The 24925-nt window shown below is 43.4% G+C and overlaps 1 protein-coding gene across 2 annotated transcripts in view; it reads right to left on the minus strand.

The window, feature by feature from the left end:
- The window catches only part of RFTN1 (raftlin, lipid raft linker 1), a 193549-nt gene that overhangs the window by 68602 nt on the left and 100022 nt on the right, over positions 1-24925 (minus strand). For both annotated transcript variants that reach the window (XM_044252513.1, XM_044252512.1), the window contains exon 4: positions 20668-20776. In XM_044252513.1, the coding sequence (XP_044108448.1) occupies positions 20668-20776 (109 nt within the window). The remainder of the gene's footprint in view (positions 1-20667; positions 20777-24925) is intronic.

The raw sequence follows: 24925 nt of genomic DNA on the forward strand, positions 1-24925 counted from the left end.
ACTTACCCTTGTCCATGGCAGGGCTGGGGTTAGGGGGGAGACATAGTGCTTTATTCTCCTCTACTATTAAGGGTGATTTGGTAGGAAGCTCAGAAAATGCTGGAAGAACTTGGAAAGCTGCAAACTCCCTTGAAAACAAAAGGAAGAGGTGGAGGCCAGGGTCCTGGTGGCAGTAGAGAATGGATCCGTCCTTTGGTAGCTCTCTTCAGGGCAGGCATTTCTGACAAAAGGAGCTTTATTGGTCCTCATTATCTGCATTAATTGACTTAGTTCTTTCATTTAGAGTGTGCCTATAATTTCATAATCTATTAAAAGTGTAGTTATGGGAGTTATAAATAAGTAGAATGGATAGGGTGTGCTGTTCTTATTCCTCAAAGATCTTCAATTAGTTATTGGTGCCCCTGAAAACCAACCCACTAGAGGACTCCAAACCTTTCAAAAGTCTAAATCAAAGATGCAAAAGGGAGGTAAACAAGGAAAGGCCGATATGCAAAGAATGACTCAGTGGTATCTCACATAGCAGCCAAGTGGACAGTAGGGAAGGGCCAGAGCTGGACCTTAGGAACACCTGAAACCAGTGTCTTCAGCACAGTCAGGAAACTTTCTCTCCAATTTTTGTCTCTCCTTTTATTTGTTAGCATCATTCTTCTTTCTTATTTAGGACAAATTTTCTCCATGTGGCAAGATATAGGATCATTGCCAACTACTGAGTTTTCTGCTTATAACCTAAGTACTGGAGATGGAATGCCCAAACTTCCTGGTTACACATGGCAAAAGATCCCAGAGAAGGGCTCTGATTGGCCCAGTTCAGATGAGGTGTCCACTTCTGGACCAATCAGCTCTGGCCAGGGCAGAACAGAAGGGTTCCCATGGAAGTCATCTAGCTGGATTGTTGGAACAAAGGTTAGCAATGTGAAGACGTAAGAAAGTGCCGGAAGTTACGTAGAGGAGAGGAAATCCTCAGTAAGCCTGCACAGAAAATCCATAATCACAAAAGCTTACATTTATTGAGTGCTCAGTGTGTGCTGCAGACTATTTTAAGGGCCAGATAAGGGTTAACTCGCTTAATCCTTATAATAGCAATAGAGTTTCTTTTTCATCCCCATGTTACAGATCAGAAAACTGATGAAAGGAGGCACAGAGAGGTTGCAAAGCTTGACCAAGAGCACACAGTCCGTAAATGGCAGGTAGGATTCAAACCTAGGCAGTCTGGTTTCAGACTCCATATTCCTACCTATACTGTTCAGCATTATATTGTCTGTCTTATAGCCTATACTCTAACTCATATTATGAAATAGCAGGGCTTGATTATGAAGATGGTCAAGTTTAGAGTCTGGACTTTTTACTCTGTAGGCAATGAGGTGCCATCTCGGTGTCCGAGCAGCAGTGACACAATCAGGTTTCTCACGAGGAAGATTGAACCATCCACAGGATGTGGTATGGATTGAGGTGGGGGGTGACAGTAACAGAAGCAAGCAGACAGAAGGCAAAAAGAGTGGCTGAGGCCCTGGGAGTCACTGCAGAGGTTGTGAGAAAGCTCACAAGAGCTCCGCTTGCCTGGGAAGGATATGAATGACAGATAGATGGGAGACTGGAAGTACAGACAGCAGTCTGCCGACTAAAAGGCCAGACACCAAAGGACTCTGATGTGCTAAACTACTGGCCATCACCCAAACACGGACATGTTTGAAAAAGGTGGAATTATTAGGAATAATGCTGTGATGACAGGGACGAGTTGGAACTAAGGAGGCTGAGGCATATGGCCACCTAGTTAAACATGACCAGCAGTGAAGGCCCAGAAAGCTGCTTTAAAAAAGACTCCCATGACTGCTCGCTCTCATCCTTCCCTGCCCAACATGTGGGTCCACTTCTTCCATCACTCTCCTGCTGTTACATCCTGGGCTTTCTCCGCCTGGCCCCTCCCAGCATGTTGAATCCATCCCATCCCACCCTGGGTCACAAGGCTGGCTCGAGGTCTTCCATCTAGACCATGAGTAGACTGTGTGCTGACCAGCAATCCCCCTATCCACCTCTAGCCAGCACTCCTGTCCTCCTCCTGGAGGGCCTCCCCAACACCTTGTTCATGCCCCTCCACTTTTAAGAGGCTTTGTTCTTTTATCATTCAAAGTTCATCCCCTTTGGGATCTAAGCAGATCCCTCTGTTTGGGAGACTGTTCCACCCAAACCCCCCATGACCAGTTTCACCTTGCTACCAGGGTCCTCTCTTCCCATTGATGGCCCTCCCTGAAACCCCAGTCTAAAAAGTGTCACCTGGTCACGCTTCAATATATCTCTTTCCTTAATTTTTGTCATATCACTTTCTTCCACCTGTTTCCTTATTAACTTTTATCTTTCCCAGTTGAATGAGAATTCTGTGAAGACAAGAACGTTGTCTATTTTGTTCCCTACAATGTCTCCAGCATCTGAAACAGTTTTGGTACCTTGTAAGTCCTCAATAAATATCTATTAAAGGGAAGAATAGGAAACAGATGAAATTTGCAGCATCTGAGGTTACTTCTAAGTGTAACGTCTATGACTCTACAATTTCAGGAATGATCCATCTGGGACCAATAATGTTTTGCAAATAACATTCAATTGAGATTTTGAAAATTTGCACATCATTTGCTACTCACCTCATTTTAACAGTGAAAAAAAAAAAACCTGAAGCCTAGAAAAATTAAGGGGTTGCAGGTCCAGGGGTACATCTTAAGAAAGCCAACTGTTAAAATTATTTGTAGTCCCTTGAGTTTCTAGTCCATCTCTTAACAAACCAGGTCAATCTTTCCCTCAGGCAAAAGAAAATATACAGCAATAAACAATTTGTTCATATCAGTACTTCTTATCAAGATAAAAAATGCCTCATAACTGGGCATTCCTTAGAGCCTTCTTTCTTAAAGGAACTACCTAACATGAGACTATGCATTTCCTTAAAAAACAAAATGGAACAAAACAGCTAGAATTCAGAATCCCGGAGCTGCTGAGGTTGACAACCCCAGTTTTATACTTCGGTGATACCGGTGACCCTGGAATTACAGGCTTGGGGCAAAGAACCTTAAGGGCTTATTAAGACTCCTAAGAATGTTCTGGAAAACCAGTTTTAGAGTCTTCATGGAACTCAAATCTCAGCACCACAGTTAAATGACTGAGGCAAAAGAACGTAAGTTTAAAGAACTTTAACCAAGAGCAGATGTTTCCTTTCACACCACACTGCTTTAACATCCAGTATTTGCGATTTTCTCCCCCCCATCCCCCCCAGCCAGTCCCTGATTTACATAGGCCTCCAAAACATTGATGAAAGGCACTTGAACAAAATGTTGAGATGGTGTGGTTGGATCAGTGCTATCTTAGTTTTACCTCTTTTTTTAAAAAAAACAAAACAACCTTTTCTATTCCCATGACTTCAGACCAACAAAAATATAACACAGTCCTAATGGCATTTGAAACCGCCATGGTAAACAAAGCAGTTAAACTAAGTACTTGGGGATGGTTTTCATTACAATGTGCTAAAGAAATGAATGTTTTATTGTTCCTTCGTAAATACCCTGGAGAACCCCGGACAGTTCTTCTGGAAGATGGAAATGATTTTAGGGAGTTTCAGATCTCATGAAGATATGTGATCTCTTTAAGTAACAAACAGGATTTATTTTGGGGGGAGGGCTTTGCATTCACAACCATTGAGAATTACACTTACAGATTATTTTCAATGTCCAATAACCCTTATATTAAATACTCAATTCTACTTCTTGCTTTCCTTTTTATTTTTATGTATTCCATATTTGCCCTAGCATGGTCTCAAAGTTCTCTCACAGTAGAATGAACTGTAAATGAACACAGCATGTTCAAATTCATGTAGTGGTGGATTGTATGTTCCAAAGATGGCCACAACAGGATTTCACGTTCCAAAAGGTCTGCTAGAACCGTGCCGCTCCCTAACCAAAAAGCAGAGTCTATGTCCTTCTACTTGAACCAGTATGGGCTTCTTACAATGAGTAAGGCAAAGTAAGGTGAGGCCTTGTCATAAAAGTTCGATGAACGTCCACCTTGTCCTCCTGGGATGCTTGCTCTTAGGACCTAGCCATCATGTTTTGAGGAATCCCAAGAGCCTTAGAGAGGCCTGTAGCCAGCAACAACTTGTCAGCCATGTGAGGACGTCATCTTGAAGATGGGTCCCCCAGCCACATGAAGCTGCCCCAGGTTACACCACGTGGAACAAAGATTAATTATCTCTGACAAACGCTGCGCAAGTTGTAGATTTGTGAGCAAGACAGGATAGTTCATTACATGGCAATAGACCTCCTCTTAAAATACAGCAGTCCTCACTAACTCATACCCCTGGGAAGATACCAGACTATAGCCATTTCAAGTCAAACCCACGTCCTTTATAATGGATGCAGCTAGCAGCGCTCTCAAATATGCAGAAACGTAAACAAAGATAACATGAATACTTCCAAGAAGTGGGCCTTGAGGGATACGCTCGCATCGAAAGGTAAGAAGAGTTTGTAATTAGCGTCACAGTTTGTAATGATGCATTCAAACTGTTGGGATGAGCGGGTACTCAGAGGTGAGCACTGCCCCTGCAGCGTGCCTTCCATTATTAATCGGCTGCGCAAACCTGTAGACAAACATGAGCTCGGTTCTTGTTTATCACAAGTTACAAATGTGCAGAATGTGAATTAATGATGACATTTTACTATTCAAGAATGACACAGAATAATGCCCACATTCCCAGGCACCATCAGAGTCAGGAGGGGTTGTGAAGACCTCTGCTAAGCATGAGGCTCAGGGAAAAAAATGCGTCTGTGTTATTCTTCAGGTGTCCTAAAGAGAATCTTCCATTGCCCTCTGGGGAGGGTCTCAGAAGGTAGTCAGAGGAGCAGCTGCGTCTCTCATTCAAAACGGGAAGTCACTGAAATGAAGTTTCTACACCAACTGAATGATAAAGAGTTCCATCAAAAGCTAACCTTATTTCTGCCAGGAATGTATTTAACCATTTTCTTTTAAAGTTTTTCCATCTTTTCAGGTATTTTCTTTTGACTTCTACTCCCTGTGTCCTCCATACGCCAACCTTTTCCTGTCTGAAGATGCTTTCTTTATAAAACCTTCTTTGTCTTCTGCTCCATAATATCCTTATCACCCCACCAATAACACCCTTATTGCCTCCACCGATAACATCCCCATCTCTGCTGCCAATAACAACCTCTTTTAAAGAAAACGTGGTATATGTAAACGATGGACAACCATTAACAAGAATGAAATCCTACCATTTGCAACAACATGGGTGGACCTGGAGGGCGTGATGCTAAGTGAAATAACTCAGGCAGGAGACGACAAATACTGCAGGATAGAACTTATCCGTGAAATCTAAAAAAGGCAAACTCACAGAAAGAGAGAGAAACAGGGAACTGGGGGTCAAAGGGTACAAATTTACAGTTATAAGATTCATATGTTCTGGGATTGTAATGCCCACCGTGATGACTATTGTTAACAATACCGTACACACTGCATAATGGAAATTTGGCAAAAGACTACAGGTTAACGCTTGCACCATAAAAAAAAGGTAACTATGGATATGTTAATTAACCTTAATGTAGCAATGACTTCACAATATGTAGGTATACACAATCATCATGTACACTTTAAATTTACACAGTGTTATTTGTCACATAACACCATAAAGCTGGGGAAAAAAACAAGATTCCCCACTACTCCTACCCATATACCATTCCTCTCACCCTCACCAATAATACTGCTACTACCCCAAACAATAACATCCCTAATATCGCATCTGATTACATGCCTACGACCAATCCTCTCCAGCTACCTTTCCAATATGCAGGAATATTTCTGTAAGGCTAACAGAATGAAGATGTAGATTGGAAAGCAATGAATTAGATGGGAAACTTTGGTTTGATCCATTTTCTCTGACTGCTTAGGCTAAATGTATAATAACTGGTTATTAGAATACTTGGATCTTTTGTCCAAGCATACATATCCTTGCGTTCCTTTTACAGATCACAGCACCACCCACATCATGATAATCTATCTTAGTTTTTAGTCCTGTAAGCACTTAGGCCAGAAGTGATCCAACAAGTGAATCATTTAAAGTTTTGATTTTCCTCACAACATGTTTTTTTCAATTAGAGTCTCACTCAGACTGCAACGCCGACTTCTAACCTTAAAAAAAAGAAAGAAATGTGCAAAAATCTTATATTAAACTCTTAAATTAAACCCTTATAATATAACTATATTATATTATAAGTACTTATAATATATTATATTATTTATATTATATTATATATACTTACAATATAAAAATCTTTTATTAAACCCTTATATTAAACTCCAGTCACAGCTGTTAGTTAAGGGGAAAGACAAAAACAGTTATCACTCAGCAAACATTGATTTACTGGATGGAGAGCACAGGAAATACTAAAATGAACCTGTCTGGTGCTCAAATCCAGCATGCCACCATCATAAACCATAATAAATTAGTCAAATAAACCTTTTGATGAGGCTAGACTGTCCATAGAATTACAGAATATTAGCGATTATCAATGTGCAAAAGCCTCATTTTACAGGGAAGAAACAAAGAATTCAAAAGTGTTGTGCCTTGCTTAAGTCACAAGTTTCCCTTACTGGAATCAGAAGAAAATTCTGGAATTGGACTTTTAAAATTCCAGAGTTCTCCTTGAGGAGGCAAGTCAGTTTCAGTAAATGAATACTCTGTGTCCAAATGCTTTCCCCCACCTTTCCCTACAAGCCTGTTCAAAACCACCGACTGATCCCAGCGTGACCTGCTCTCTGAGTGGGAATTCTCCCCCAAGGCAGTGAAGGGGAAAACCTTACGGGGCGGTAATCCTGTCACATTGGTTCTCAAAAACCCTCAGAAAGATTCCACATGATCTCAAGCAATCCAAGTGAAACCTTCCAGTTTCGGGTGAAGATACAAAAGGCAGCCTAACTGCTTGGCAGGATAAACTCCGCTTCTCAGAGGAGACACCCCACCCTCCGTATGCAGTGGGGCTGCTCCAGATTCCCACATTCATTGTCTGTGCTGGATCCCACACAAATCTGGCAGACAGGAGGTCTCACTGAGTGGGGATGTTCGCCACCTCTGAACAACGCAGACGGGGAAGTTCAACCTGTGCTGCGAACCCGACATGTGTTCACTGACGGTGCATAATTAACACTCAAAACATGTTCCATCTCATAAAGAAAGATAGATAGAGAGATAGATGCATGCATGTCACTTTGGAAACTTTCCTGGTGATAACAGTAATTTCCATATTTGTAAACGTGTCTGCTGAGAAGCACGGAGTAGAAAGGGGTGACAGGAGGACCTTCACAAATCATTTCCAGAAAGGTTTATACTCAACAGGTTTCAAACACCCTGAACACTGGGAAAAGTTACTGCAAGTAGGGAAAAAGAAAAATGTCTGAACGTCTGTCTCCTTTATCATCACTGCATTACCTCTGAAAGCATCTGTCTACACAATTCTGATACCGCTCAAGCCTCGGAAACCCACCAGCTCTCACTCTTTCATTCCATAAATATTCCCTGCACATCTGCCGTAGGACCTACACTCTTCTTGGCATGGAAACAAGAGACAAGAAACAATAAACATAATAACCAAGTGAAGAGAGTAAAATAGCTCTGGGAGGCAAAAAGAGCTATAGGGGAGAGAGATCGAGAGAGAAGAGTAGAGGGAATCAGGAGGCTGGGGAGTGGTGAGGCATTAGGTGTTCTTTTTTTAAAAAATGGTGGGCAGGGTGGGCGGGCTCACTGAGAAGTGAACTTGAGCAGAGATCTGAAGGAAGTGAAGAAGCCAGCCAAGCAGATATTAAGGGGGAGGAAAGTCCATACAAACGATCTCTCCTGACAAGAGTTAAAACAGCATTCACTAATGGCGATATGATGACCCCCCACCCCCCACGCAAGCCCCCCACTGTAAGCTGAAAGGGGAGATATACAGCCCCATACCCAGTCCCACGCTGATCTCCTGGCTACACCCTGGGTTTTACCCCATAAGTGTTATTTCTCAGGAAAGAGGGAATGCATTACTTCACACACTGCAAGACTTTTTACAAAGTCTCTCACAATACAAGGGCTCTCTGCCACTTTATTTTGAACAACAAGATGCTTACTAGGAAAAACACATTAATCAAAACTGGTTTGAGAACTTAATTAAAGTCATCTGATGGACTTAATTTTTTAGGAGGGAAACGCATCTAACAAAAATTTAAAATAATTCCTGTGGCATGAAACAACCTTTTTGGGGGCTGTAGCATGCATGTTTCTCAAAGACGGCATTTAAAAAAGCAGTGTACAAATTCTATACACAATTGAGCAAACTACCAGGACCCTGAAGGGACTCACAGAGTGTTGACTGTTGAGCAAAAAAGGCTATTTACAAGAGATTCCACTTGTATAAAGTTCAAAACCAGGCGAAGCTAACCTTTGGTGTTAGAAATTACACAGGCTGTCTCTGGGGAGGAGGTGGAGGGAAGTGATGGGAATGGCCAGAAGAGGGCTTTGGGCTATTCCATTTCTTGACTTAGTTGCTGGTTACCCAGGTGCATTCATTTTGTGCACCTCACTGAGCTGTACACTTATGATTGATGCATCCTCCTGTATTTACCTTATCTTTAATAGAAAGAGTTTTTTTAAAAGGGCAATGCAGAGTAAGGGGTTACATTATGGAGATTTCTCATTCACCGCTGAGCTGGATAAGAAAAAAAACCAACAACTATCCTAGCATTAAACGAATGAGTATTTTTTTTGACTTAGAGCTTCTAGTGATGGCATCACTCATGAATCTTTAAAGTGCTGGATTCCAAACAACTTGGATGAAAGTAAATATGATGAGCTTGAAACCTTATTTTAGATGCCCCAAAAAGTCACTCTGGTGATGATAAAGATGCTGAAGGCAAAGAAGCATTAAAAGAGTAGGAATAAAAATGTTTCATGAAATGTAAACATGGGGAGAAAAGTATTATTTCCAAATGGCTGTATTTTATATGTCTAAAAAAGGGCAAGAACAACTAAATTAATACTTAATATTATAAACAAAAATTTAATTATTTCAAATATATTCCTGAAAGGCTCTAAAGTTGCTCCAAACTGTGTTCTGGATCTTTCCATGGGGAAAGTTTTCCTCTCTTATCCAATATACACTATGTACTGATACTGTTCCTTGCTTTTTGTGGCCAACAAGCCTCAACCACAATTTTTTTTGTGTGTCAACTAGAAAACACAGAGAACTGAAACTGCTTAAAATAAATGAACCCCACAGAACTATGCTGTCCATGATAGCAACCACTAGCCATAAGTGGCTATCAAGGACTTATAATGTGGGCAAAGCAATGAAGGAGCTGAATTTTTCACGTTATTGAATTTTAATTAACTTCAACTTAAATTTTAAAAATGAAGCAGTAGAAAATAATTCTTTTTCTGTTAAATACAAGGGCAAGTTCTAATCCCCTCGTCGGGTGTTAAAACCTTATTTTGTACGATATTTCACTTTAACTGTTGGAAAGGTAACATCCAAGTTGAGATGTGATACAAGTATAAAATATATACCAGATATCAAAGATTTTGTTTGAAAAATATATATATAAAATATCTCATTACAGGTTGGAAACATAGTATTCTGGTTATGTTTTATATATATATATATACTATACATGTATAGTATATATATATACATGTATAGTAATATATATTTACTATACATGTATAGTATATATATGTGTGTATATATATATATATATATATAATAAAGCATAGTACTAAACATAGCCAAATAAAACATAATACTAAAATTAATTTCACCCTTGTTTTTACCTTTTTAACATGTCTACCAGAAAATTTCAAATTACATGGGTGGCTGAAATTATATTTCTATTGGAGAGCCCTGCCAAGGAATAAAATGCCACTTTTGATTAGCAACTACAGGGGAGAGATAAAAGAATGAGAAATCAAAGCTGGAAAAACCAATATATTTGAAGATCTGATTAAAAACTATGGTGGAGTGCAGGGTGGGGAGAGGGGGAGAAAGAAGAAAAGGGGAAACGTGCCCAAGAAACCAGTGCTTCTTTTAAAGGCCCGTGGTCAGATAAGCACGAACGGACCCAGACAGCCAGGCAAACGCTATCTATGATTCCACAGCTGTCAACAAATCCAATGACCTAGTTTTTGCTGACTATGTGTTAGAAGATTGCTATGTGTGTTATTAAAAAGCAAGAAGAATGACAGAGGCGCTGAGCACATGTCTTTCTAGAGTGACAAAAGAGAGGAGGGAGTTTTAAATTGCTCTGCTCCAGATTTTCCCTTCATTAGAGGTTTGGGGGAGGGTTAGGAACCACCAAGTGTCTGTCTGGGCATAAAAACCTGTTTTAGCAGAACAGAGAAAGTGCAATAAAGTCTTTCATGCTTGTGAACGATGGCCATTGTGTGCAGATGGGAGACGGTAGGATCCCACTGTAAAAAGAGAGGAGACTGACCCCTCTGCTGCTAACCACCCGTGATAGTCCCTGGTGGGGACAGAAACAGGTGTCTGGGAAAGAGGAGAAGCAAGGGGAAAGTTCTTAAATTATACCTGAGAAATGCCGAGGTAAGGTAAATAAGCAGGTTTCTTACTGATGACCTTTTCAGAACCTTGACTCTTTTGAGGAGCATCATGACCCTTTCCAAGAGGATTTACAACATGTGTATTCCCCAAACACGTGGACTACAATACCCTTTTTGCTGAGGAGCACTGCAGGAAAGGCACATTTTCAAGAGGCACTGGCTTAAGAGGAAGGAACTCCAGATCTATAGCTCCTTTGGGTTTTACCATCAGCCCCAAAGGAACATCCCTGTCCGCTATAAGCAGAGTTTGGAGGCACTGGGAACTAGAACGTGGTGGTCATCCCAGCTCAGTCAGACTCCTTCTGATGCCAACTTCAACAGCTGTGAGAGCGAGGTACATCTCAAGTGGGGCCACAGCTGTGTCCTGGAGGAGCACACATCTTCCTGTTCAGGTTCAGGACCTCACAGGCTTGCCTACAGCCAACCAAGCATCCGGCTCCTCCTTAAAACCCTTAAAACTAGAGAAAGTTGTATGTGCCCTGACATCAACAACCTTCTCCCCACAAGTGGGGATGGAAGAGATATCAGCCTCCCACTGGGCCAAATGCAACCCAGGAGGGTGGGAAGCCATCCTGAGAAGTCTGACACCCAGGCTGAATTTCTCCCTAAAATAAAACATTCATGGGCACCTATTAGCCACCTCTCTTGACAAATTTTCTCTTTTCCCTCTAGTCTTTTGTCTGCTCCACTAGCCCCTAGAATGTTATCTGATTCCTTGGTTTTATGGCAATTTCTCTGCAAAGACTACAAAGGAATGCAGGCCTGACAACCACAGGCTGCCCACACAGCCAAGAACAGGCTGCTTTCTGCTCTAGACACATCTAAATGCCATTTTAGGAATCCCCAGTTAATTCTGTTTCCGTTTTAACCTACAAGTGTGTTTATTATTATTATTTCATGCACTATGTGTTGCAAAAGCTAAAAATTACATATAATTGCAATGCTTCACACATGGGCAAGTTCTAATCTCCTTGTCGGTTGTTAAAATTCAGTTGCTTAATAAAAAATTACATTAAGGAGAACAATGAAGATAATTCAGCAAGCCCATGGAAAGGAAGAACATCTTAAATTTAAAAGTGAAAAAAAAAAAAAACCAACCCACTTCACAAGACTAGAAATCTCAGAACCAGGAAGAACACAGGAACACACACGAATTCTATAGGGTAAAGGACAGTGGTTTTTGAGCGTTACTTAAAGATATTTTGGAACAGGCCTTGTGAAAGGCCTTTTGAGCATAACCTAAAGATATTTTGGAACAGGCCTTGTGTTCTGGAAAGGGAAAAGCCACCAAACCACGTTCCACAGAGGTGGCCAATGACCTCACAACCACATCACCTTCTTGATTTGTAGTCTTGATACACGAACAGGGTTGACAACCCTCCCTTGCTGAGATACTGTCAACTTCCATCACCCTCTCTGTTCCAGTTTCCCTCAGACCTCTTAGTGACTTCCTTTCTGCCTCTTTTCTCTGCATGGCACTCAGTGCTGGAATTCCCCAGGGCTCAGCATCCTTCCTTCCTCAGTGATTTCATCCATGATCAAGTTTCAATTAGCATTTTCCAGCTGGTGTCTCCAGCCCAGATGGCCGCTGTAAGCTCCTGCACTGGAGAAATAAGGCCCTGGTCCATAGTCCTCCTAATCTCAGCAAAGGCTCCTGTCCTTTCAGTTGCACAGGCCAAATCTGCTCCTCTCCACCACACCCTGTGACCCAATCCAATTTGTACTATTCTCTTACCCTGTTGAGTTCCTCGGCTCCATAGTTCTCAAGTCAAACCTCCTCTCCACACCTCCACTCCAACTGTAAGCAAAGCTACAATCTCCAATCGTCTACACAGAGATACTCCAACAGTGTCCTAACTCTACCTACTTCTTCCTCCAATCCAGTCCTCACATCTCTTCCCAAAGTATCTATCTGGTATCATTCTTTAGCTCCTCCTTAAAACCCTCCAGTGATTTCCATTGCATCTGGGGTAAGACCCAAATCCTGAGCTCAGAGGTGAGTCCTAGCTACCTCCCCAGCCTCAGTGAGCAGCACTTACCCTCCTTTCTGTGGTCAAATCACAATGGCCTCCTTCCCGTTCCTTGCACCAAACGTGCTCCGTCCCACCTTGTGGCCTCTGTCCAAGCTATTCCCTAACCACTAGCCCCGACTCTGCCTGTTTACCCCTTAGATTGCAGTGCAAACACCACTTCTTCGTACAAAGAGATTGTGGCCTGGGTCAGTGTCTCTCACCATGTTCTGCTCTGGAGCATTAACCATTTGTGATTATGCCTCCATCAGGAGACCTGTTCCATGTCTGTGTCCTCAACTACACTGTAAGCTTCATGTGACTAGGGACATTACCTGCACTGGCTCACGCAGGAATCCCTGGATGCCCCCACATAGGGGTCCTCAATGATCTGTTCAAAAAAGCAAGAATGTATTCTGGCCCACTGCTGCCGGATCTTGGATTCATGCAGAGAGAGCCAATGAAGACGAAGAATTTGTCTTGTTTTTTGGGGAGTTATCTAGACAAACATACAGCTCCCTCCCTCCCCTCAGGCTCAGATTAACTTCAACTAAGTTCCCTGGACAGAACAGGAAGGTCTCAAGTCAAAGAAAATAGCAAGGGGACAGAGGATCAAGAGGGGCTGGGACAGGAAAGGCACTTGATAAGAAAACAGAGGCCTCCAGGCAGCAGGACTTACATTTTCCCTCCACTCTGAGCATCTAAGCCTATGAGGGTCCGCCTACCACCTCCCCAAGCCTGAGGACTGGGCGTCCAGTCCCATCAGCAGCTGATGCCCAGTCTCTGGGCTGACCCAACCTGGGCCTGTCTCCACCTTAAACTCACCTTGACTTTAACTTTCTCCTCTCTACTGGTAGCTTTTAGCTCCCACTGACAGCAAACAAAACTTCCTCCACCTGTATCCTGAGCCACCACTTCCTTTCTCTCTTTCCAAACTCATAGGCTCTTAAACCCATGGAGGGAGGCCTTCTTTACTCTTAAAAACTGCTCTCGCAAGATTAACCAATAGCTTCTGGTGGCCAAACCCGGTGGGTCACCCAACCAGTGGGTGCTGACTCGACCTCTTTCCTGCTTTTGTACTATTCTCTTACCCCAGATTCTGTGACATCATGTTCTTCCTTTTTCCCCCTTACTTCAGAGAAGTTCTTTCTTTTTCTCCTTCTCTGGGTCCTCCCCAGTACTCTAGCCATAATGCTCTCCTCTCTCCCCTCTGAAAGCACAATTGTTCTTAGGTCATGACTCCATCCAAGGCTTTGCCACCTCAACCAGTGGCTATTCAACGTGTGGTTCTCAGCTCACTGCTGCTCCACCAACCTTCTGTTAATAATCCATGACCAGATAGGTGCATGAAGTCAGAGTGAGCATGTAGACTCTCTTCTGGCTCTTCAACACTGCCACCATATTTTAATTGTATTTTCTAAAGTATCACTTCTTAATGGACTGGAAAAAAACACAAACAAACAAATCAAAGAAACAAAGAAACTAGTCCTTCACCACAGATAATTTGAGAAACACTGACCTAGCTCTTACAGTTTTAAACTTTTTGATTAGCTTATGGTGAAAAACCCAGGGACTTCATAGTAAGAAAATAAAAACGTTATCAACTTCTCTAAAGTTGCTGTAGAGCAAGTTTAGCCAACCAAAATACAGCTGGCTTGGTATTTCCACTAGGCAACAGTGAGTCGATGCTGAGTGGTGGCTACCCCTCTGAGATGGGCCTGTGCCACGCAGATGAACACCTGAACCTCCTTCCCTCTGTCATCACCTGCCACTGCCTACTGATCCTGTGGGCCTCTGTGACTGTACCTCATATGACACCAGCTCCATTCCTAGAGTCCTCCAGCCCAACAACCACAACTGTCTTCTAGAATGTTCCCTGAGTGTACTACCAGTTCTTCAGTCCTAACAAGTCCATCATCAACCTGGTTACCTTTCTGGTTCCTCATGCTGTGTGTTCCCCATCCTCACAAGTGACCCTACCTCACACTTCAGTCACCTGAGTGTCATTTTAGGGTCCTCCCTCCCCTTCTATGAAACAATCTTAATGATTCTTCCTCTGCATTTCTCTTTTAATTTTTCATTCCCTTGACAAATGTTTATTAAGTTCTGGAGACCAAAGCAAACAGGATAGCCCTCTCCTCCAGCAATGCCTCACTTGTCACCCCAGCCTCTTCCCCGCCCACCCCCCAGTTCTGTCTTCCACTCTGAGGACATGATCATTTACACGCCATTCTGCCTTCACTCCCCCCCTGCTCCTGACAGATTCACCTTTTTAAAATGGCACAATTTGCTTGGCTTGGGGGTAGGTGGGGGTGTAGGGATGTAAGGGAAGCTTTTAAAATGTATTTCTCCTGTCTTGCACTAATTAAAATTAAACTCCCTGCACCACACTTGTAGAAACGAGGCCCTAACGCTCAGCAATCAGAAAGAAAGCAAATGATGAGTCATTTATATACTACAGGCAAAGTTTCATAATCCTGAGGATTTAGGATATTCTATTTCATTAAAAGAAGCCGCTTAGATTTTAAAGATCTGTCAAGTTCTTTTCTTACAGCCAAGACTTAAGCAGCACCATTTGGTTTTTGAAAGGACAACCATCTAGTTGTCCACTGAGTTTCTGACCATGAGGTGGCCCCCAAAGGACAAGGCAGGGGTCAGCCTCATCTCCCTCAACTGCCTACATTCCAATGTTTCTGGGATCCAATGTTAGACAGACCTAGTTCTAAGATGATCGTGTGGGTCCGTGCTCCCCACTCCATCATAAAGGGGTGTGAACCTAAGGGGCAGAGCCCAGAGCTGAGAGCTTGAGGGCAAAGACCCTGACGTCTCACCTGGACAATGGCTGGGGGTGTGGCTCTCTCTGATGGGCAGCAAGGCCTAGAGACCCAGGCTCTAAATCTGTCTCCATGTACTGGACCCAGTTACACCTGTCCGCCTCCCATTCGGTCTCTCCTCCAACTGGGACAGCCCCCCTCAGTCCCTGAGCACCACACAGAAGAGGCAACATGGCCCAACGGTCACAAACGTGGCCTCTGGCTCACAAAGGCTGGCTTCAGACCTTAGATCTGCCTTTCAGAGTTGTAACTGGGCCAACTGCATAGCTTTTCTGTGCCTCAGTTTCTCCACCTATAAAATGGGGCTAAGCCTTCAGAGGGGATGAGATGGGGGGTAAGACTATAGTGTCTGGCACACAGAGAAATTCCCTCGGTGCAGTGAAATTCCATTTAAAATTCAAAATTTAAAATTAAATATGGGTCAGCAGCATATAATACAGCCAGAGAGCCCAATCTTTTCTTTCCCTTTTCTCCTCCCCCTCCTCCCTGCCCCCTTGTCAGTCCTCCTCTCCCTCTTCCCCTCTCCTGTATTCTGCTGCAGGGGCTCCAGCCAGTTCCTCTATCTTTATAGTAAACCCCGCCTGCTGTACCCCGCCTGAGCTGCCTTGAGTAGGGCGCTGTTTCAAGTCATCAAAAGAACACTGCCCAGAACAGGCTTCCTCTTCCCTCTGTTCATCTCAAACTGCAGCCCAACAGAACTTGACTCTCAGCCTTGAGCTTTCATTCCACATTCTTATCTTTACCAAGAGCAATACAGTTGGCCTCACCCCTTGCTTTTCAGGGCCCTCACTCTATACCACACCTCTCTAAAACCCTCCCCACTTGGCCACAGAACCTTCCTGCTCCAACTGAGTCCCACTGCCGTCCACTGCTGGCTCTCCTGTAGAAAGACCTTCCCTGGGCTGCATCCTTGAACAGCCCCAGCCCCTGGGCAAAGCCCTCATCCTCTCAGAGCTCTTTCCTCCTGTCTAGAAGGGAGACACCACTACCAGTCAGGCCTCTTGACCAAAATTAGTTGAAACACAAACCAGAAAATGTGTGCAACTCTGAGATCTTCAAAGGGCTTTCCAAACATTTGAGCACTTTCCCAAGAAGCGCCAAAGAACATAAAGGAATTCGAAGATGAACATGTAAGCTCTTTGTATGACATCATTCTGTCTCTACAATCTCCTTGGGAACTGTGAAGAACAGGAAATTCCAAGGGGACCCACAAATCCACCAGCCACATGAGACAGGCTCCAGAAGTACCCCACAAATCCACCAGCCACGTGAGACAGGCTCCGGAAGTACCTCTGGTGACCAAATCTTTGTCTCATAGGAGCAAAGACGGCCCCTCGGCTCTCCAAGAGCCTCGAGACTCTTTGTCCCTGGAGCATTCGGTTCCAGGACTTGGAACATACAGTCTCTCTGAGTCTGCCCATAAATCTGCCTTTTAAATGTTTTGTCATCCATAATAAATAATTTACAGAAAGGCCTGGTTGGATGGAGCACAGCAGGAAACAAGAGGGGAAAAACAAAAAGCGGTAGCCCAGATTTAATTTGAGCAGCTAAAGTGTGCAGAGAAATCATCAGACCGCACTGAAAGGAACAGAGTCATCTTTATATAATTCCCTTCGCCCTCTGCAGAAAATCATGATGGAGAGGGCCTGAAAATTACCGCACCTTCGGCTAATTTTACATGACACAGATACAGATGATTTTATTTTTCCTAATTGTGGAAAATAATGAAATCGCCTTTCCCTCCTACCATCCATGTTCTCTATCCAAAAGTTCTGCTAATTTGAAACATTCGGTGGAAAAATAATAGCGGGCCCTTGTTCTTAAGAAAAAAAAAATCTAATCACTTTGAATTTAATTCTAATATGCAGAGAATATGAGCTTATCCTGTGTGATGGTACAATGACAAAATGAGTTAATTACCATCTCATCGTAAGATGGATCTGCTTGTCATAGGAACAGGAGCCATTATTTCACACAAAATAATGACCCAGATAAAAAGTAATGACTGTAAGCTGTAGCCGCCGGTGGCTCAGCTTCATCCTGGCCTAAGTGAATGGCAATTAACAAGTGTCACCACTCTCTCTCTCTACAAATAGGGACCAGGATATTCATTAAATATTTACTGAAAAGACACAAGTGGTTTTTAGTATTTTTCTTCCCAGGGAGCTCCCAGGGTCTTCTACCTGTGTGATGACAGAAAAATTTACACATGTGTAAATTCTGCCATCAGCTGGAATAGGCTGTTGATCTTACAGAGGGATATTCGGTTCCCCTCTGCTCTTTGCACACAGAAGTGGTGCCTTCTCGAGAAGTCTTGTCCAATAACAAAGAGGAGCAGAGGGAAGGAGGCCCAGACCCATTGGCTTGATCCTTCCAAGGTCCGGCCCTCAGCCACACTGGACAGGAAGGGACAAATGGCGGGACGATCTCACCAACCCCGAGCCATCGGCGGGAAACCTTACCTGTGCCTGCTGACCATGACCATGAACCAACCCTCTATTTAAAGGAACAGACAGGAGAGATGCTGGGATACACAGAAGAAGACCAACTGTGGGTTAGAAATCTCCTAGTGTGCAAGTTGTCTAGTCTGCCTGAACCCAATGCTTGTTGTTGGAAAACCAGGGGCACTGCAGGAGCAGGATGTCACCAGTGGGCTTTTTAAAGTATATAATTTTCAAAGTGTTAAAAACACAATTCTTACAGAAGCACAGAATGAGCTAATTAAATGAACTATTAGATACTGATGTGCACACATGTGTGTTCTCTCTCTCTCTCTCTCTCTCTCTCACACACACACACACACACACACACACACGTCTACCTGCACTATAAACACTACACACACCACTAATCAGGCTGCTTTCTCCTTAAGACCTGATACAGGCACAGTGTAATGGGACAGTCATGCCAGTGATCTGGTTTGTTTAAGACAAAAACACCAAGTCATATGGGTTTTTGTTAGTTTTTTTTTTTTTTAAAGATTTATTCATTTATTCATGAGACAGAGAGCAAGAACACGCAGGTGCAGGGGGAGGGATAGAGAGAGAGAATCCCAAGCAGGCTCTCCGCAGAGCAAGGAGCCAACACAGGGCTCAATCTCATGATGCATGATATCATGACCTGAGCTGAAATCAAGAGTTGGCTGCTCTCTGACTGAATCATCCAGGCAGCCCTCAAATCATATGTTTTTAAAAGAGCACACTTGATAGTATGGACAAAGTCTCATGTGCCCCCCTTACCCACCTACCCCTTAAATATTCCAAGCATCTCACTCTTGATTACAAGCCTATTTCTAAAATGATTTTTTCCCCAGTACTCAGATCATGGGGTAAGTTCCACCTTTAATATATCACTACTAGATATATATATCACTACTAGAGCATTTTATCTGCATCACCAGAAAAGAGGCCCCTTTTTATGTAGACATCTACGTGACTTATACAAACACTTGTATTGTCCGGCTTATGCATGTGTGACCAAATGTCGCCCATTTCTTTTTTTTTAATTAATTATTTTTATTAACATATAATGTATTATTAGTCCCAGAGGTACAGGTCTGTGAATCATCATCATCACACACTTCACAGCACTCACCATAGCACATACCCTCCCCAATGTCCATAACCCAACCACTGTCTCCATACTCCCCTCCCCCCAGCAACCCTCAGTTTGTTTTGTGAGATTAAGACTCTCTTATTCTCTTATGGTTTGTCTCCCTCCTGATCCCATCTTGTTTCATTTTTTCCTTCCCTACTCTCCAACACCCCCCACCCCTTTCTTAAGTAATGATCTGAATTCCACTAGAGCAGAAAGAGTCTCCATTATCCCAGTAAAATGATCAGGAATGTTGACCCAGTCTCCTGGTCTTAGTCCCCAACCATACACGGGGCGGGGGGTTATTCCTAAGGCCTTGTTGAGCCTGAACACTCAATCAACGTTGAAGGCAGGCAGACAGGAAGAGAACCAACAACAAAAGAGTCACTGGCTGTTTAAAGAAACAAACTATTATTTCACTCTTCTGAACAGCAAACCACTCCCCCAACCCCCTGCATTTACAGCAGAATCCTGGCCCCTACCCTGGCCCCTATCCCTTGCACTCCCTTACTTCCCCCAAAGCTTCTCTGATCTTTTGGTTTCCCTCAGTTGCTCTAGCACCAGGCCCTCATACATACTGCTCCCTCTGTTTGGAGGTCTCCCCAACCTTTCCTGTGCAGCCCCATCACCAGGGGACCCTTATCCATTCTTTCTGTCTTGGCACGAGGGACCTCCCTGACAGCCAGGCCACATGGTGTCTGCTCCCCTTCCGCCCTGCTGCCTCCTCCCTCCTCCCGGGTCTGCCTTCTAGGTATGAGGACATGAGGTCAGGGAGCACAGGCGTTTCATCCTTTGTGTCCAAGCACCAAGGGGTCAAGGACTAGTTCTGGCCCAAAGCTGATGGCCAACACTATTCATTAATGAGTTCACTAATGGACAGACTGGATCTCAAACAAAGCATCATCCCCTCTATGGGATAGGGAACTGTCGATTACTGTGGAAGAGTGGGTGGGAGAAAACAAGGAAAGCATTAAGGAATGAACTTAGCCCCGGTTTGGGCAAGGACATTCCTTCGGCCGTATATTTTGTATTGAAACTCAAGTGAACCCTGCAATGAGGCAGGAAACCTCATAGGGCAAGAAGAGAAGTTCAAAACCAGACACATTACTGGGCAGAGAATGATTCTCCTGCGACCAGGCAATTTTCTCCGGTATAATTTCATGCCAGTGGCCCCAGGACTCCAGGGTGCTCTCGCACTAGAAAGAAAGGTGGCTCATGGCAATGAAGACCCACAGGACAAGTGGAAGGTGGGATTTAGGCTGGGGGGGTGTGGGTCACACCACCTTGAAGGTTTGAAGGGAGTCTGAGCAGTGGGCCCAGGCCTATCAGCCATTACTGCCAATCCAGCCTTAAAGGATAAGGTCCAGGGTCCTGCCTGCCTGGGAAGGGGGGAAGCTACCTTGTTTCTGAGTCATCTTCAGCCTGAGCCATGTGTGTATGGAGTAGGAGGTTGCACCCCTGTGGGGCTGCTCAGAGACCCAGGTCCAAGGAGTCCCTGGCTCCTACCCCAGCCTGTGGAGTATGGCCGAACTGCCCTAAGCCATCCCACACCAGTTCGCACTGCAAACCTGGTCAGTTGTCCCCTGACCATAGGGCTCACCTTCTTAATGAACTCTGGGATGAGTTTCTGGCCTGTCAGGTGGTCTAAGGAGGAACAGCGATCTAATTCCAAGATGTAGCGTTCATTGTGAAGATCACTTTTCTGAGATCTGAAGAGAGGAAAAAAACACATAGAGATTTTGCACTATTTATATGTATATATCATATATTTATGATATATATTTTTATATATATTCATATATATATGAATTGTTGGGTAGTCAATGAAACCCCAAAATCTTTCCTGAAAGTAAATGTCGAAAAGCACTGCTGAAAAATAATTTATAATAAAACTCAAATTTTATATACATATATACATTTTACTTAATTATACTCATCATGGAAAGACCTATACATAGTATCAAGGAAAACATATCATTATAGAAATTTAGGACAGTATAGCTTATCCATTAAACAACATGCACATACTCCTATAATGTTTATTTCCCATGGGTTAATATCTGACAAGGCATAGACAAAGAGACACACCAAACCACTAACAGCACCTACCTCTGGGGGATGGAGATGGTCTGCATGGGAGCTGAATCTAGGGGCTATATCTCTATTTTTTTTCCCTTTTTCTGAAAAGAATATATTCTAATAGCACTTAGGAAATTAAAATTAATTTAAAGAGACTTTTAAAAGGTTCAACCCTTACAGAAGGCAATCTGGCAAAATTCATCAAATTAAAGATGCATTAAAGAAAGAATATAAGGCAACTGAAGTCCTGGGGAAAGAGTGGGTATAAAGGTCATTTGTGGCAAACAGTTGCAGGGTTCTGGTCGGTGCAGAGCCGACCAGCATGGCCCAGCCGTGTCCCCACACAGGTGGCGCAGCTGCGTACCTCTTTCCTACCATGTCCTCATGCCTATGATGGGACACTCTGTGCATTCAGGAGAGCCAGTAGGAAGTGATCACCAGAAGGAACTCCCACCATTTCCCTTTGAGGGACTCCTACATGACGCTTATGTGGGCATGAGGAACTCCTGAAAGCCACACGAGTATCCGAAATGGAAGGTTTCCTTGGCCCACCCAGCCAGGCATAAGGCAAGAGGAAATGGATTGCTGTTAAGTGTATGACAGCATGCATGCTCTCTCTTTGGCTAGCCAGTCACGGGGATCGGGACTGAGGGACCAGGATTCTGGGCTCTGTCCGGGGTTTCCAGCACTAGCACAGCCACACCCCACTGGCCAAGGGGTGAGCAGGGCTCTCTCGGCCCACTTATGAGGAGCTCTACCAAAGAGGGGCCCATGCCAGCCCCTGTAAGAGCAGGTGTGGCCAGAAAATTCTTAAAGTGGGCGCTTTCACACCGAACTCATACACATGTATCCTACCAAATAAGTGGTTTCTGAATATGCATATTTGCTATATTTTAAAAATGAATTTCTAAGATTCTTATATATCACTAAAAGCAACTTACATTACCATTAACCCTCTGGGTATGATTTATGTGAAATCTGAAAGTGAAAAAATTTTAAAGAGGATTTGGTTTTTCCCAGGTATGCAATTGTGATCGGGTAAGCAAACGTCAATAGCGTGTCTTGATTTTATTTTCCCTCCTAATTCATCCTTTCAGGAGTAGGGATTGAGGCACATACTTTCAAAACCTAAAAGAATAAATTGATTCCAAACTGGTCAAATTGGAATAGCTAACACCAAAAGAAGAAACTAGTTCTGTGCCTGAGCCTTCTTGCATTAAAACTTTGTCAGACTAGACCCTAGCTCTCGTTTTTTCCTCACATTCTCATCCCCTACCACCCCCACACAAAACACATATTAAGAGGAACTAAAGCAAAAGATTTTAGAGTTTTCAAAGACTTGGTCATGACATGCTGTCATGGGTGTTTGTGAGGTCTCAAACGATGAAGACAGGCGTGGGAGGAGGTGTTCTAAGATATGAAATCCCAGCTTCTCTGTCACATGAAGACAAATGTCAGACCGTGAGAGGTTATTTATAAACACCCACTGAGATTTTAAATGAGTAGCTTGAAAACCAGTGAGCATTTTAAATAAGTCGACACTCAGTATCACTCAGTAAAACATATCCACTCAGTAAAACACTCATAAAGTGAATGGAGTCTGCCTTTAAGCAACTTACAACCCAGATTCATAAGAAATAATCTTTGGTATAGGATCTAGTAACTACCACCTTTGGTGCTAGAACAAGAAGTACTTCAGGAAGGAAGGCATCTCTGGTTCATTTCATCAGATAATTTACTCAGTTACATCTGAACTGAAAGGAGCACAAAATATCTATAAAAATAAGCATTATTACAAATATTGTAGATGAAACATGAAAAACCACATCTTGACCCATAGTCTTGGCAAAGCAAATTCAATATCTGCTGAAGGAATAGATGAGCAACTAATCAGTCTTCCCTTGCCTTTAGGAATTAGCTCCACAATTTAGCAACAGTAAATATGGCTGCTGTGGTGAACACACCCAAGGTGACCCTTCCTCCCGATATTCTCCTCCTGCTGGTGTTCATGACGTTGTACAAACCCTCCCCTTGAATGAGGGTAGGACTTGTACTTCACTTCTAACCCATCAGAATACGGCAAAGAGGATGGGCTGTCACTCCTGGGATTGCGTTAACACTGTAAGGCTCCATTTTGGCAGACTAGAGCCACATACTCTTCTTGCTGGCTTTGAAGAAGCAAGCTGCCAAATTATGAAAGGGCCACGTGGCAAGGAACTGTGGTCAGCCCCTGGTCAACAGTTGGCAAGAAACAGGGATTTCAATATTATGACTGCAAAGAGATGAATTCTGCAAAGAACCTAAGGGAGCAGTGAAAACAGATATTTATTTCCCAGGTGAGCCTGTGTTGAGATCACAGCCCAAGCCAACACTTACACTGCAGCCTGATGGAGACCAGATGCAAAGATCCCAGATGAGCTACAGAAACTGTGGGGTAATAAATGCATGTTGTTTTCTGACACTAAATTTGTGGCAACTTATTGCAGAGCACAGAAAAACAGTAGCAGTTGCTGAGCAGGAAGACAAGGCAGGTTCGTGTTTTCCCACTGGTGACCATGGCTAGGCCCAGGCCCACAGATCTACTCAGAACACCGAGAGGGGACACATGGGTGGCTCAGTGGGTTAAGCCGCTTCTTTTGGCTCAGGTCATGATCGCAGGGTCCTGGGATCGAGTCCTGAATCAGGCTCCTTGCTCAGCAGGGAACCTGCTTCTCTCTCTGCCTCTGCCTGCCACTCTGCCTGCTTCTGCTCTTGTTCTCTCTCTCTCTCTCTCTCTCTCTCTCTCCCTGGCAAATAAATAAATAAAACCTTAAAAAAAAAAAAAAAAAAAAAGAACACCAGAGCAGTCACTGACGGGTGATGAGTTTTCCTGTCTCTGAGGGTCAGGACCACCTTGGGAGAGAGAAGCAGACACCCAACAGAAGTGGCTTCAGGGGCCAGGGGTAGCCCTCTAAGGGATCACTTCAGGAGGGAATAGATACTCTGCAGTCATTCAAGTCCCCAGGGAAGAAGCATTGGCATGAAACTCTGAGCTGAGGAGGCATTTGTCACCCTCCTACGAAAGAGGGGAAACACCACTTATGTTTCCCCGAAGGTCATGTCCTTGTGTTATTCTGGGAAAAAGAAATGAGAAACCACTAAACTTGCCCTCGAATGAAGCTGTGATGGCTTCCACTTTTGGAAAGGACAGAGAGATCTGGGTTTAAAGAAAAAGAAAAAGGAGGGAGATGCAGGATTATGCAAAAAGAAAAATTCTGGAGATGCAGGATTAACTACCAAAAGCCTCCCTCATCTGGAAATTAACACCAAATACTCTGAAATTAAATGTAAGCACTCTGAGAAGAGTACTGCTAACAATGACATAAGCTCCACCTCCTCCCTCCATTGCCTATTCCATAATTTTCTCCAGATTTGCCATTTATAGGCTACAGGTGCTAAAGTTAACTAGAAGGGGATCAATGAGAACTAGAGGTCAATGATATACCTCTAGTTCACTTTGGAGAATTTAAACTACCTCTAGGTGACTCTGGACAATTTCTATAAACTTTTGGTGTCTTGGTTTCTTTCATTGCTAAATGGGAATATTATGAGCAGCTGTCTCTTAGCATCCTTGTAAAAACTAAATAAGACAAAAACATGTAAAGTCCTTAGCACAGGGCATGACAAGAGATCTGGGCTCAGCAAACATTAGCCACTGCTGACCTAGTGACTATCATCTATAATTGCATCTTTATTTTCCAAACACTCCTCATAGTTCATAATTATTCATTTGAGAAATA

The sequence above is a fragment of the Neovison vison genome, chromosome 6 (assembly GCF_020171115.1).
Source record: "Neovison vison isolate M4711 chromosome 6, ASM_NN_V1, whole genome shotgun sequence".
NCBI lineage: Eukaryota > Metazoa > Chordata > Mammalia > Carnivora > Mustelidae > Neogale > Neogale vison.